Source organism: Mustela lutreola, chromosome 18 (assembly GCF_030435805.1).
Source record: "Mustela lutreola isolate mMusLut2 chromosome 18, mMusLut2.pri, whole genome shotgun sequence".
In the NCBI taxonomy this organism is placed as follows: domain Eukaryota; kingdom Metazoa; phylum Chordata; class Mammalia; order Carnivora; family Mustelidae; genus Mustela; species Mustela lutreola.
In genome coordinates, this window is record NC_081307.1 from 4,568,554 (window position 1) to 4,583,515 (window position 14,962).

A 14,962-nucleotide genomic window follows, 5' to 3' on the forward strand; every position below is an offset into this window, starting at 1 on the left:
TCCCACTTTGGCTTTGGCCTTTTGTACCGGCCCCACGTGACCTGCCCGGCCGGCTCTTCCCTCCTGTCCCGCCCCGCCCTCCGGCCTTTCCCGGCTCTCGGCGCAGCTCTTCCCGCTCCTCGCCCGCCACCCTTCGCGCTTCCCCTTCTCCCTCCCCCTCGCCTCCCTCCCAGGCTGTTCCCGCTCCCTCCCCAGGCAGCCGTTCCCTCGCGACGCTTCCCCTCCCCCCGCGGCTGTTCCGCCGCCTCGCCTCCCCTCCCCCCGGCCGGAGCTCACTGTCTCCAAGATGGCGGCCGTGTCAGTTTGGGGCATCTCCGCGGTCCGGCCCGGGGCCCCGGGATCCCGGTTCTCTTCCCCCCCGGTAAGTAGCCGAGGAGCCACCGGCGAGCGTCCCTGGCCGTCGAGCCCGAGGCTGAGCCGCTCCGGGGCCCGCTTCGCCGCTTCGCGGGGTCGGCGGGCCGCTGCAGGCCCCGTCGCGGCCTGCGCCGCCTCCCGCTGCTCTGCGCCAGGCCTCGGGCTGGGGCGCCGAGGCCGCCCCCTCGCGCCCGGCCGGCGCCCGGCTCCCCCCACCCCGCGCCAGCGCGCCGCCCGCCGGCCCGGCTCTCGCGGGCCCTACGCCCCCGCCGCCCGTCCGCCCTCCCGCTCGCCGGGCCCAGCCCCGGGGAGCCGGCGGGTGGGCGGGCGGCGAGCGGCCCAGGCCGCGGAGCCTCGGGCTGGGCTGTGCCGGCGAGCCCGCTCTCCCTCGGGGGCGCGCCCACCGCCCCGGCCCCACCTGCGCCCGGCTGCTCGCCGCCCCAAGCCGGCCGCGGCTCCCTCTGCCCGCGCTCCCGGGCGCTCGCTCTCCGGCTCCGGCCGGGTTCGCGGAGATCCGAGCGGGGCCGAGGCGGCAAGTGGGGGTGACAGGCTGGCGGGTGTTGTGGTGCGGAGGAGGCAGCACGTGTGGTGTTGTGTCTGTCGGGCTGTCAGCCCCTGTGCTGGGAGGGGAGGCGGCGGGCTGCCTGTCAACCTTCGGCCGGTTTGGCCGGGAGCTGGGGGACCTGTCAGGCTCCTGGGGCAGCCTGCGTGCCACAGACGCCTCCTTTGAACCGGCCTCTGTGGAGCTTAGGATTTGGAGGAGCTGGGAAGGGGAGATCCATTGCTCTTAACTCTTTCACGTGATTTCATTGTTAACTTACTCCTCGGGTTCTGTTTCCATCTAATGGGAACGGCGGAGCTCCCCGCTGGCAAGCTGCGGGGCTGTGCGGTTTCAAGTTTTTAAAGTTTCTCGCTCTTTAAAAAGAGAGCGCGAAGATGTGTTTGGGGGTGGGGAATGGAGCCCGGGAAGGACTGTCGGAAGCAAGTTGCACTTTCTCTCCAGCCGCTGGTGTACTTTCAGAGAGTTACAGCTCACGTCTGCAGGCGCTTTACTTTCGGGAGACCTGGAGACGCGTGAAGACCCTGGCCGGAGAGACAAGGAGTAGCTGTCATTCGTTTACCTGCGAGCAGAATCAGGACGTTCGCAGCCTCTTAAACTCAGATTGGAGCCTCTCGTTTAGTTTAGCCTTGATGTCTGCATAATGAACGTTCTTGGAGTAATAATACTATGATTTCTGTCCTCTCGAGACTCTCACCAAAATGAAGCATAGCTCTCTCAGGGGGGCTTCTTTTTAGTCAGCTAATTTAAAAATAAATCTTGGCTCAGGTTTGAGTGTTTACTTCAGTCTTTTTTTTCCCTATTAGAGTTAATAGGATTGTAGCTTTCCTGATATCTCTTAGTTTTCCTTTTGATCTTAATGTCAGTCTTAATAATTGCTGCGGGAGCCATTTTTCTGTCATTGTTTATGTTGTAATGTAAATGCCCTTCAGAATAAGAGCAGACGTTCTAAAAAAAACATACATTATATTTATTTTTTGGAAGCAAAGAAGTTAATTTGATTCAGAATTCATTATTTTGGTGATTTTCAAAAAGACCTGTTTCTGCCAAATTCTTTTGTTTGAAAGAATATTGACTTTGATCCTGGAGAGGAAATGTATTTATGTGCTTGTGTTTCACTCATTAATGTACATTTCAGGTCAGCAATCTTGAATCTGTGAACTCTCTTTAAACCTGCCAACAGGCAATATAGTACATTTGATATGTAGTGTGTGCATTTTTGAACCCAGTGATTCTGGGCATTTCTCACTTCTAGTTTCTCTCTCTGTAGCTTGGTTATGAACGTTTTGGCAGTTTCTCCCTTCAGTTTATTGAATATTAGTATTTTAGTTCAGTTTAGGACAAGCTGTCAGCATGTAATTCTTAAAATTTGAATGAATTTGGATTTTAAAATTCTGAAGGACTTTTCTTACTTGACTTTCAATATTATTTTTGTTTCCATTTGGAATGTTTACAGTAATATTGTACATACAGTATGAACTTGATCTGTGTAAATTGCATATTTTGTTTCTTATATAAACTAGTTAAAATTTTCTCAATGGTTTTTTTGCCTAATTGACTGTTTTTATGCAGTTTGAATGTCTGGAATTTTGAAAGATGAAAGATTCACTCTTACTTTCATTGCAGGATTCTTTCTACTAATCCAGATACTTGTTGAAGTGCTGAATAGGTTCTTGGGGAAAGATGTCAAGGAAGAGTTTCAGTTCATAGACTGGTGAGCAGAGATTGTGGAGTACAGTATAGTGAGCACCCTCCTGCTAAGTTGTAGCCTAAGGTCATTCATCATGTATCTCATCTTGTTTCCTCTTTGTATCCTAATTATTCATCTTTTTTTTTTTCCTTTTTTGCCCCAATGGTTCACATACATAATTGTTTTTGGAATGTTGATAGAAACTTGTTAAAACAAGTAAACACTTGGTATTTGATTATTTTTAAAGACTAGGATGTCTCAGTTACAGCTTATTTATGAAATGGGACTTGATAGAAAACTGACCTTGTTTGTTTTTCAGGCATAAGATGCACGTTTTTCTGCTGGGAAGGAGATGTTCTTGAGTTCTAACAACTTTATGAAGAGACCCATGTGTGGTGCTATTGAGAAGTTTATTGGGAAATTTAAAGACATTTCAAAGAACAGGTTGTTTTGGTTTCTAAAGTGAAAGTGGGGAGGCTCTCTGTTTTGTGAAAGGAGAAAGGACTCAGGCCAGAAAACTTGTATGCTATGGTTAACTGGTTCCCAGCCTCCGAGAATGTTGTTTTCCATGGTGTAAAACTTACTCAGCATCAGGATAAGGGATAACGACTCTATGGATATACAGAATCCTTCACCATGGTAAAACTCGCTAACCCGCTGTATACGGAGTGGATTTTGGAGGCCATCAAAAAAGTGAAGAAGCAAAAACAGCGTCCTTCAGAAGAAAGGATATGCAATGCAGTGTCTTCATCCCATGGCTTGGATCGTAAAACTGTTTTAGAACAATTGGAGTTGAGTGTTAAAGATGGAACAATTTTAAAAGTCTCCAATAAAGGACTCAATTCCTATAAAGATCCTGATAATCCTGGGCGAATAGCACTTCCTAAACCCCGAAACCATGGAAAATTGGATAATAAACAAAATGTAGATTGGAATAAACTGATCAAGCGGGCAGTTGAGGGCTTGGCAGAGTCCAGTGGCTCAACTTTGAAAAGCATTGAACGTTTTTTGAAAGGTCAGAAGGATGTGTCTGCATTATTCGGAGGCAGTGCTGCCTCTGGCTTTCACCAGCAGTTACGATTGGCTATTAAACGCGCCGTTGGCCACGGCAGACTCCTTAAAGATGGACCTCTTTATCGGCTCAACACTAAAGCAACCAGTGTGGATGGGAAAGAGAGTTGTGAGTCTCTTTCCTCTTTACCTCCAGTGTCACTTCTTCCACATGAAAAGGATAAGGTAAGGGTGGCATATGTATCAGTGCTCATAGAGCTGATGATAATAGCATGCTACAAACTTACATTTCTAAGAAGTTATATAGGAGTTACCTTCAGGTTTTGGGTTTGGGGACTCATGGAATGATCACTTCTGATTTTTTATTGGTGAGTTGTTAGAATTCATAGCTACCAGTTGTCCTTATATTTAGAAATATTTGACACCTGAGTGTACCTAAAAGAACAAATTTAGATAAGAATTTAACAGTTAGAACATATTTAGATAAGCATGCAACTTTGAGGCTGTTGTAAGTTCTTATAATATCTTATACCTGGAAGTTGAGCAATTCTGAATGTTGGAGGCTTGGTTGAAATAAGCAGGTGACTCTAAGAAACTCTTTTCCTTTTTTTCTTTTTGTTGCACATTATCATTAGGCAGGAGTGAGACTGATTCTCCTGACCCATAGTAGTAGCTAAGGATTTTCCTCAGTTCGTTATTTCTGTTGTATTCTAACTTTCTGTCATGTAATCTTTGTATAGGATGAAGTCTTAAGTGTTATTGTTTATGGTAGGTGTAACTGCATGGGTCAGGAATAAAGTATCCTTTATTCCCAGAGTTCTGTGGAGTTGTGAGTTTTGATACACAGTGACATACCTTACTGTGTTCTGTATGTCATGCTGTTGTTTTGTGCAGTTGAAAGTACACTAAGAAACAGCAAAATTTGGCCCTTAAATAGATATTGGGGAATGAGAATTTTGTTAGTGGTTTTTTTTTACATTGACGTAGTGTCTTAGCTGTAAATTTATTTCAGGTGTTCTGAATGTAGTTCTGGGGAGAGTGGTAGTACTGATGCACACTAGTACTCAGTATAGTCAAATAATCTGTGTCTTGCCTAAGACCAGGGAAGCTACTTGTAGGATGAGGAGATTGTGAAGTTAACATTGAATGTATTTAAAAATATTTGAGATTCAATCTAAATTTATTGCAGTTAATAGCCCACCTATAGATTTTTGTTTAAATAGCTATTGAAAATAAACAGTATTTTTCTTTGATGGAGTTTTTAGAGATCTATTTTAGGGTGGTTTTCCCTGTGAACTTTGAAATAGAAATATTATCTTACTGTTATTACCCTTGAAATGATTCTGATAGAATGGTTCTTTTCATTTGAGCATTTATTAAAAGTGTGGTATTAAAAATTCAAGCTGGCCAAGTAACCAAAATGCTTTATTCTGTAGTTCAGTCCTATAGAACTCCTACTGTAAGAACTGTTTCTTGATCCCATGTGGCTAAAGTTAAAAGAAGTACAATGATTGATTCCTGAAATTGTTACCAAATGATCTATAGGTTAAACTACATGGAAACAGGAAATAATTTATAGTTTATAATGAATTTAGTGTTCTATCTGTGAGTATTATATATATTATAAATTCTTGTTAGAACACCTGGGTGCTTGCTTTTATTATAGTTTCCCTTGCTTGAATTAGATATTTCAATTTATAAGAATATTAGTCCTACATAAAATGACAGTTTTGCCTATTTTTAAAAAGTAGCTAATACAGTACACTATAGAATGGATCTGAGTCCTATCACCCTAGGATTTTACTTTTGAAAGGGACCTTGAGAGCCATCTAACCAACAATTCTTGGCAGCTGATATGAGACCTACATTTAAAAAAAGTTTAATCCAGTAGAGATTTGCTGGTTTACTTTGGTTAGAAATATCTTTTTGGTTACATAACTGTAATATATAGTGTTATTAACCAAAGTATCTAAATGTGAGTATACATTTAGGAAAATTGAGTTTCATTGAATGGAGACTTCTACATATGTGTGCTGGTTTGAATTGAAAACTAATTTTATAATTTCTGTGAAATTAGAGTTGGTGAGATCGCCTATATGTTTTTTAAATAGTCTTATTTTCAGTAGTGATTTTCCTCAGTGCTTCCCCCAAGGATAGGAAAAACTCACATTCCAAATGATAATACAGTGAGGAATTATTCCTTCTCTGAACAGATTATATATTTACTCTTTACATTGTTTTTTTAATCTACTTTCTTTCCTCTTTTTAAAATCGATTGGTTTGCTATTGTGAACCTAGGTATTCTGAAAAAAAAAAAAAATAGAGTGTGTTCGACAGTGATGGAGAAAGAAGAGTGTAGGCGGGGAGTAGTTTAACTTTTAGGCCTTAATTAATTTAGCAAATAGGTATTGAGCACCTACTGGGGGCCAGACACTCTCCTTAGAACCCACATGGCATTATTTCAAGTTCCTCTTTATTTTCATCTATATCAATTTTAACTTTTATTTCTTTGGGATAGCAAACTTTGGAAGGAACTGTAGAACTGTATGTTAGATTATCAACAACTGAGTGGTTTTGCTACTTCTGTTGGGATCAGCTATGTAGAAACAACTGTATTTTTAAGAGTTTGTGAACACACTTAAAGTTACATGGGATACTGTGATGTAAATGTTTTATCCATGTTGTAAGGGAAATTTCTGAGCTAGCTTTAGTGTTGTGGTACTTTATGATGAATTTGGATAACTTGATGTGTTTACTATGTGCCTGGCATTACTTTAAAGCTGTACATATATTAACTTTTTAAATTCGCATACAACTCAATGAAGTAGGTACCGTTATCTGAACAGGTGAAGAAACTGAGGCATAAAAGAGGTTTAGTAATTTCTCCAGGTCACAGGGATATTAGTGGCAAAGCTAGGATTTGAACTTGGGTAGTCTGGCTCCAGTCTTTATAACAGCTATACCTGCTGCCTCTTGGGAGTTGTTACATATAATTCCTGTCACTGCCGTTAAGTACACAATTGTGAATGTTCTTGTTGTTAACTTCATAGCACATTCTTTAATTACATTATTATGTTTTATGCAATTTTATATTTTTAATATTTTTATTTTATATTATTATTGTTATATTATAGCTATATTACATTCTCTAATTATATTATCTATCCTTATTTCCCCTTACCTCCACCCCTTCATGGTTTGTGTCTCTTTTTCTCTATCATAGACTGGATTTTAAAACTGGCTTTGAACCAGTGAAAAGAATGTATCAGAAACCAGAGATTATAAAAAACCTAGTTTTGTATACCTGAAGTCCATAAAAAAATTGTTTTGTCTCCATGGTACTTTGTTTTATTTTTTTTTTCTTGAGGATAATGTCTGTGCTTATTTTCATTTTATCTGTTACTAAAGTTTCTTGATTTTCAGCCTGGGGTTTGTTGCATGGCTGTATTAGAGTGCTTTTCATTTGGGGGTTCAGAGTGTTGCTTTCCCTTGAATTATGGCATATAGGTGAGGGTGATAGTGTGAAACTGGCTTAAATAACATTTGGCCCCTTGCAAATTTCTTCCCTTTTGAAATACAGATTTTACTCTAGGATAATTTGTTCATTTGTTTGATTTATTCATACTCATTTGGGAAACATTTAAGATGCCTACCATAACAATGAATTTAAGATTTAGGTCTTGTTGAGGATTAAAGCCGAGAGAGGTGAAATTTTTTTGGGATTCTTTTTTAGTTTATAAACTGTAACTTTTAGTTTTTCACATTCATTGTTGTTCAGAACAATTAAGTGTTGTCAATCCCAGAGAAATAATGAGCTGTTTCTTGTTTGAGGCTGTATTATTTGAGATTGTGATGATCTGTATCTTTCGACACGGTGTCTTGGAAGGAACCTTTTCAGGAATAATTTTCACCTTGATTTCAAACTTCTCTGGGTTCATTTTAACACAGAAAAATGTTCTTGAATATATATAGCTTATGTTCCATATTACTAATCCAGAAACCTATACTCTTGTGATAATCAGCCACATCATTAAAGTGTTACTCTGTTGAGTAGTGTTGTGGAACAGAATTATAATTTGTCAAAGCATTACAGTTGGAAAGGGTAGAGAAAGTATTGTCAACTAATGTTATTGTTTAGTTTATTACCCACCTAGGTACCCTGGAGGAGAAAGATCAAGTGATAAATTTATAGCCTTTTAAAATAAGTTCTATCTCAATACAGTAAACTTTTAGTAAAGTCCAAATTATTTTGTTACTGGAATTTGACATTTTAAATTCACAGAATAAGTGGAGCTTTGATGTAGAGATGAGAATTTGAATGGAAATATGTTTTCAGGTTACTGAGTTAAGAATAATAAAGTTTTGATTTTGCTATTTGGAAATAGCCTTTGTAGTAAAATTGATGCTACATCATTTTTTTTGGTGACTCTAAATGTTGTGGGCCTGGAGGAGAAGCTGGCTAGAGATAAAAATTTGTTACTAACAAGTTATTGAGGTGGATTAAATATAATTAGGAATTGACTTTGTCTCAGTAGACTTATTCTTATTTAAAAACTCCAGAATTTTAAAAATAACTCAGGCAGAGATATATTTGTAATGCAATACAGTCAACTATGCAGGCAATTTTTGGTTTTCTGTTTAGCTTATGAACTGTGTGTGTTTTGGTTCATTTTCAGCCCATGACACACGCTGAAAGAAAATTTGAGCTACTGAAGCAAACCTTTGGTTTGTCATTGCTAATCAAAGCTTCTATACCCAGCCAATGCACGCAACCTAGACACTTTTCTTGTACTTTTGACAGTAGCACTTACTTGGACTGACTACTAATAAATTGATGAAATAAAGGGAAGAAATTAATTAAGATGCCAGATACTATAAATTGCTTTGGGAATAGGGATCTAGAGGATGTAACCATCTTGACCTTTCTTTGCCCTTTATCAGTAGGCCAAGGGAACTTAAGCAGTTGCTTATAGAAACCTATTAATAGCTAACATTTGTTAAGGGCTAACAATTTGTGGAGTACTGTTCAGAGTGCTTTAACATGTTTTCTTATTGAAGTCTCAGAGAATTTTACATGGTTAAATTTTATAGGTGTAGTATATTTATGTAATAGCTATTTAATAACATTTAATAATACAGGTTTTCATTATGGTTTCTCATAAAACACCAAATAGAAAATGAATGTATGCAAAATGTATTATCTTATCCATGCTTTTATTTAGTTCATCCTGACACACAGGCCAGTACTTTTTTACATTACACTTATCTTTAATACTGTGAAAGCATAGATAATAGGACTTTTTCTCTTCCTATGTGGAATATTGGAGAAAGTATATTTTCTACACTGACTTGGATTTTAGCTATATAAGAGAACTGAATCTGGTTGCCAGGTTGGTTAAAATAGAATTTTTTTTTTTTTTTTTTTAATTTTTCGTGAACTGGCAAGTGTTAAAATTATAATAGCAAATATTTTTGGTGTTCTGATTTAAACATTTTCAAAGAAACAAATGAATTTTTTCGTGTAGTGATTAAGAGCCTCCTTTGGTAAAGTTGTTTACCAGTTGGCTACTCATGGGTGGAGTCCGTTCACAAAGGATCTGCTGCAGATGAATTAGACCTGTAGTGAGTTCACCCTTCTGCTTTTCCCAGCTGGAGCAGGATTAGGACTCATTGAGCTGCAGCTGGTTCCCAGGAAAATCTAGGCTGTTTTTTCTGGTGTTTTCCTTTGACAGGAAAGTCATAGTTCCCAACAGATGGCTTTCATCAGCACTGTACATAACTCTGTAAATTCAAGTCCAAAGAATTACTTTCAACTTCATTAGGGAACAGGTGAAGAAACAGTTTGTAGAATGGCACTATTTGGTTAAGGGTTGAAATTAAGCATGGAGATTATAGTAGTGTAGCATTTAGATTTGCAGAATGCTATTGTAGGTCAAAATAGTTTTTAAGGCCAGCAATTAAAAAAAGAAAAAGACCTGCTAAGGAAAAGTAAATTTGGCTGTGGTGTTGAGTAAGGTATATTTTATAATTGGATTATATTATGTTTACAAAGTATAGATAAATTCTTTGAAAAAAGATTTGAATCTTACACATTTTATAGAATTTTGAATAAGTAGCAGTCTTGGTAACAGTGTTTCTAATCATATTTCACAAATAGAGAAATTGAGGTCCCAAGAGACTTGAGTATCACATAGTAAGCTAATCTGGGAGAAAGTGGTCAGACCCTTCTCAGTTCTTTGCTTTTCATCATTAAGTGTAGTACTGCTTAAAAGTATTAGAGAGCAATGAATATAAAATAATGTATTGCTTAATGGGAACCATAGAATAAACCCTGGTCTAGAGAATATGTAAATCAGCTTGTTTCAGTGTTGCAACGTTCTTGAAAGTAGAAACAGTTTTTTAAATTTTTTTTGGAAAAGATTGCTTTCTTATGGCTGTAATTAGAAGAGTTAGAAAGTTGTATTTTTTTTTAGCTAAATATTAGAACATGTTGATACCTTAGTGCTGGAAGGGAAAGTTAATACTCCTTGAATTTGGGGGGGGAAAAAAAGGTCTGCTTATAATTAAGTCTGATTTTCAGAAAGTCTATATAACATAGACCTCTGAAGGACTTGGATAATTGCTTAGAACTTAAAAAATTTAGGAATGAGGGGCACTGGGTGGCTCAGTCGGTTAAGTGTCTGCTTTCAGCTCAGGTCATGATCCCATCTGGGATGGAGCCCTGTGATGGGCTCCCTACTCAGCGGGAGCCTGAGTCTCTCCTGCCCCTGCTCCTGTGCTCTTTCTCTCTCACTGACTCTCTCAAATAATAAACAAAATCTTAAAAAAAAAAAATTAGGACTGAGAGAGAAAGGTACCAGCCTTTCTATTAAGTAATGAACTAATTCTTATCAAAGACATCAGGTATGGGGAGATAAAAATGTAGGGTCTATGATTCATTGTTATTTATATACAGAGTCCTGTTTCTGGGTGATTTATAATAGTAAACCTTAAGAAAAGGTAGCAGATAATAGATTATATTTGTCTTTTTTTGGTCATTGTGACAATTCATCTCTGCATTACTTTTACTTTGTGGTAAAATTTAGCAACTACATTAGAATAATGGCAAAAAAAAAGGTTAAGATTGGGAACAGTTATTTATAAAATGATTGGGTGTTTTAAGATTATTGGTAAATGATGTAGAAAGAAAATCTGGAAGCTAAAAAGCTTAAAATCTTTGTGTGAAAGAAGACAGCTGATTCTTTGCCATTTACCTTTTGTGCAGAAGAGGTAGATTCTGGGGGTGGGAGGTGTTATCATGCTTATATTATAGGCCGCTTTTTCCTCCAGGGAGTGGTGAACTGTAGTTGACCTGGAAAGCTGCTGTTAAGTGTTAGTTTTCAGTTCTTTCTGCTTAGTAGAGTACAGGTTTTTCTTTCTTCTTCATTGGCCATAGTGAAGCATTTAACTCCCAAGTTTTCTAGAACGTGTAACAGAACCCTTAGAAACATTATTACATTTTTGTGTGTGCGTTAAGTGTGGTGCTGTGCTTTAAGATGGTTTTTCAACTTTTCTATTGAGGGCATCTTCAGATACCTGATTTAGGATTTAGAGCCTCTTTTTATCTTTCTCTTGCTTTAGTTATTTCATTTCTTCTCATGCCAGTCAATTTTTCTTTAAATTCATAACATAAATCTAAAGTCCTGTTCTTTCTAAGCAGTAGTTATTGACACTATATCCACTTTCGAACAACCCAAGGAGCCTCAAAAAATAAACACCAACCACTTAAATTAGAATCTGGCAGATTTAGGGGGCCCAGATTTCAAGTTATTTTGTTTTTGTTTTGTTTGATTTGAAGTCTCCATGTGCATGGAATGTATAGCCAAGGTTGAGAACTAGGCTCTAACAGAACTGGCTGAGGGACTCAGGGGACAGAAGCAGCTACTTTTATCTAATTATTGCAATTCAGACAAATGAATGAAACTACATACTTCACATCCACTCCCTTGAACATACTTTGACTGAAACCAGGACAGTGTACTCATGGAAACCTCTAAGTTTGTTTGTTTGTTTGTTTTAATTATTTATGTTTTTGACAGAGAGAAGCAGAGAGGGAACATGATCGGGGGGGAGTGGGCAAGGGAGAATCAGGCTTCCCGCTGAGCAGGGAGCCCGCTGTAAGGCTCCATCCCAGGACCCTGGCATCTTGCCCTGAGGTGAAGGCAGAAGCTTAATGATTGAGCCACCCAGGTGCCCCCCCTACATTTTGTTTTATCATACTTCCTGAGCATAACTGTCCTAATCTTCCACCTTTCTCCCTTGCCCTTTTATCTCACCAGCATCTCATATGGCATTATTTTGGAGAAGATTCCATGTGTGAGTTTGATAGGTGCCCCTCTCCCACCACTCTAATGGTTTTCTTCTAATTGCTTGGCCTTACGGTTTATCACCTCATTCATGCTTTACTCCTAATTGGCAAATCCCAGCCTTGACATGAAGGCAACAATTTTTCTCTCCCTACTCCTAAATGGGACTGTTGATCATTTTGAAGAAGATTGCACAACCATGTGGTGGGATGCCACTTATGAATTTGTGGCTTTTAATCAGTTCTGCTTTGGGATGTATGTCTGTGTCTTTCATCTGTTCTCCCTGCAGCAGTTCAGTTCACGTTGTCAGCAGACACTCCCCTATTCTACTTCACAGCATAGAATCTCTCTGGCCATATGAGCTCATTCAGCTTATACCGCCCTACACTAACCTACATATGTCTGTACTGACTTTTGCCCCCCTTTGCTACCTTTTCAGAGGATATAAAAGAAAGTGTCTTGTCTAGATTTCATCTCTCAGTGTTTTCTCCTGTCTCAGGAGCCTTGGCCCATCAGTAATGTTCCCAGTCTTTCCATTCTTTGCTCCTTGACATGGGGAAGTCTCTCCCATCAGGTTAGAATAAAAACAAACAGAAACACTGCTGGAGATGTGTACATACACCCTATCTCCTTTCCTTCATTTTGAAACTTCTTGGGAAAAAAAAAAAGTCTGTATTCATTCCATATCTGTTGAAACCTGCCTTTTGCTCCTAGAGCACCGTTTGAAACAGTTCCTGTGTACAGTTTTCAGTCTTTGTTACTTGACTTTTCAGCAGCATTTATGCTTGTTGACCATTCTCTCCTCTTCTGACCTTTGGGATAATTCTTTGCTAGGTGTCCTTCCTGTTCTCTTTCTGGTAATTCATTTTCAGTTTACTGGCTTTTTTTTTAAATCTTTTGCCTGAATTTTATATGTTGGATTCCCTAGGGTTCTGCATTTTTGTTTTGTTTGTTTGTTTTGAGAGGGAGGGTTGAGGGAGGGGCAAAGGGAGACTCTTAAAAAATTATTTGAAGGTGAGAGCATGGGGACTTGCAGGGGGAGGGGCAGAGGGGGAGGGAGAGGGAGAATCTCTCAAGTGGACTAGGAGCTGAGTGTGGACCCCCTTGTGGGGCTTGATCCCACCATCAGCCAGTTCATAAACTGAGCTGAAACTGAGAGTTGGATGCTCAACGGACTGAGCCATCCAGGTGCCCCCCTAAGATCCTTTCTTTGCTTGCTGCTTTTTGTTTCAACTGTACTAATGACTAAATTCATAATCCAGATTTCTCTTTTGAGTTCTGGGCTTGTATAACCCACAGTGTAGTGGCTTTTTTTTTAGTCACTTCAAATTCATAATGATGCAGACAGACTTTATCACCTCCTAACTTGCTCTTTTGATTTCTTACTATGGTATGGGACATTGCCATGGACTCAGATTCCTATAAGAAACTTTGGTGTCATCTTCTACACTTCACTTGTACTTCTTTTGGATTCAGTTCTGGTCCATTCCCAATCTTTTCTACTTCTTAACATCTCTTTTAATTAACTTCTCCGTTCCAGCTGCTACTCTTAGTACAGGTCCTTGACATTTCTATCCTGTTTTACCTTAGTAGTTTACTCACTGGTGTTCCTTCCTCCGGTGTCATCTCCCTCCAGTTCATATTTTTGCCAATAATGATCCTGTTAAGAAGTGATTAAGAACATAGGCTCAAGAACCAGACCATCTGGGTTTACATCCCATGTAGGCACCACTTGCTTTATGACCTTGGGTAATTTGCTTAATCTTTCTTAGCCACATTTCTTTCTATAAAATGGAGATGATATGGTGTGTATCTCATAACGAAGTTCCAAAGTTTTAGTGAGTTAATGTACATCAGTGTTGTCTAATAGTGCTTTGTGTGATGATGGAATGAATGTTCTGTATCTTTGCTCAGTACCCTAGTCAGTGGCCATTTGTGGCTGTTGAGCTCTTGAAATGTGGCTGGTTGATGAAGAACTGAATTTAATTGTAATTTAATTGAAGTAGTCATATGTGGCTAATAATTACTGGACGATACAGAATACATAAAACCCAGTGCTCTATAAATATTAGCTATTATTGTCTTTCTAAAGTTCAACCTACTCCTCTGCTTAAAATCCTTCAGTACCAAATTCTTTGGCATAATGTATGTAACTTTAACTCCATTTGCACTGTCGTGTTGCTCCAAACTTGTCTACTGCTACTTCTTTATATGCCCGCTGTTTTCTGCTGTGCTAGTGGTTTTCAAAGTGTTGCCCTAGGGACTAGAGATAGCAGTAATGTCACCTGAAAATGTTTGAAATGCAAATTCTTGGGCCATATTCCAGGCCTACTGAATCACAAACTGGGGGTGGGGTCCAGCAACTTGTATGTTAGTAAGCCCCAGCTGATTCTGATGCATGCTGAGGTTTGAGACCCACTGCACATTCCAAACTACTTGTATTTCCTCAGAACCACCTTGTTTCTCTTGCTCCTGTTTTTCTCATATCTGGAATGATTATCCTTTATCTTTTCTTCACCAGTTAGCTCTTATTTAACCTTGCAGGCTTAGTTTAGGCATATCCTCTTTCTGTTTCTTTCTTCATTATCACTCATCCTGCTTCCAGGTTGACTTCGCTCTCTTCATGCCCTTGATATCCCATACATGCCTCCTTCATAGTCCATTTTACATTGTATTGTTGCTTTAGCCTGTCTCCTACTAGTGAATTTAGGATCTTGTTTTTCATCTTTGTATCCCTGTCTGTCTGGCACAATGTTTGGTATGCTTCGCAAGTATTTATGCAACATATTCAGGTGCCAGCACAGTGATTAAGTTCTGAGTAAAGGAGCTACAATCTCTAATTAACATACACAGTGGTAAGTGCTCTGTTGGGGTAAAACCTAGTTTTGTCTAAATGCAGAGGAGGGGGTGGGGAAAGTTAGGGAAGTCTTCTCAGAGGAAGTCACATGTGAGAGGTTTGTGAGGTGGGGAAGCAAATGGGTGGGGTGGGAAAGAGAGTGGTTC

General features: G+C 39.6%; 1 protein-coding gene across 3 annotated transcripts in view; it reads left to right on the forward strand.

Annotated features, from left to right (window-relative positions):
- The first annotated feature begins 239 nt into the window (after nt 1-239).
- The window catches only part of KAT6A (lysine acetyltransferase 6A), a 111,885-nt gene continuing 97,162 nt past the window's right edge, over nt 240-14,962 (forward strand). For 2 of the 3 annotated variants that reach the window (XM_059156411.1, XM_059156414.1), the window contains exons 1-2: nt 250-361; nt 2,923-3,839. In XM_059156411.1, the coding sequence (XP_059012394.1) occupies nt 3,240-3,839 (600 nt within the window). In that variant the 5' untranslated portion in view covers nt 250-361; nt 2,923-3,239. Of the gene's footprint in view, nt 362-2,539; nt 2,628-2,922; nt 3,840-14,962 lie in introns of all 3 variants that reach the window. The other variant, XM_059156412.1, reaches the window with a different exon arrangement.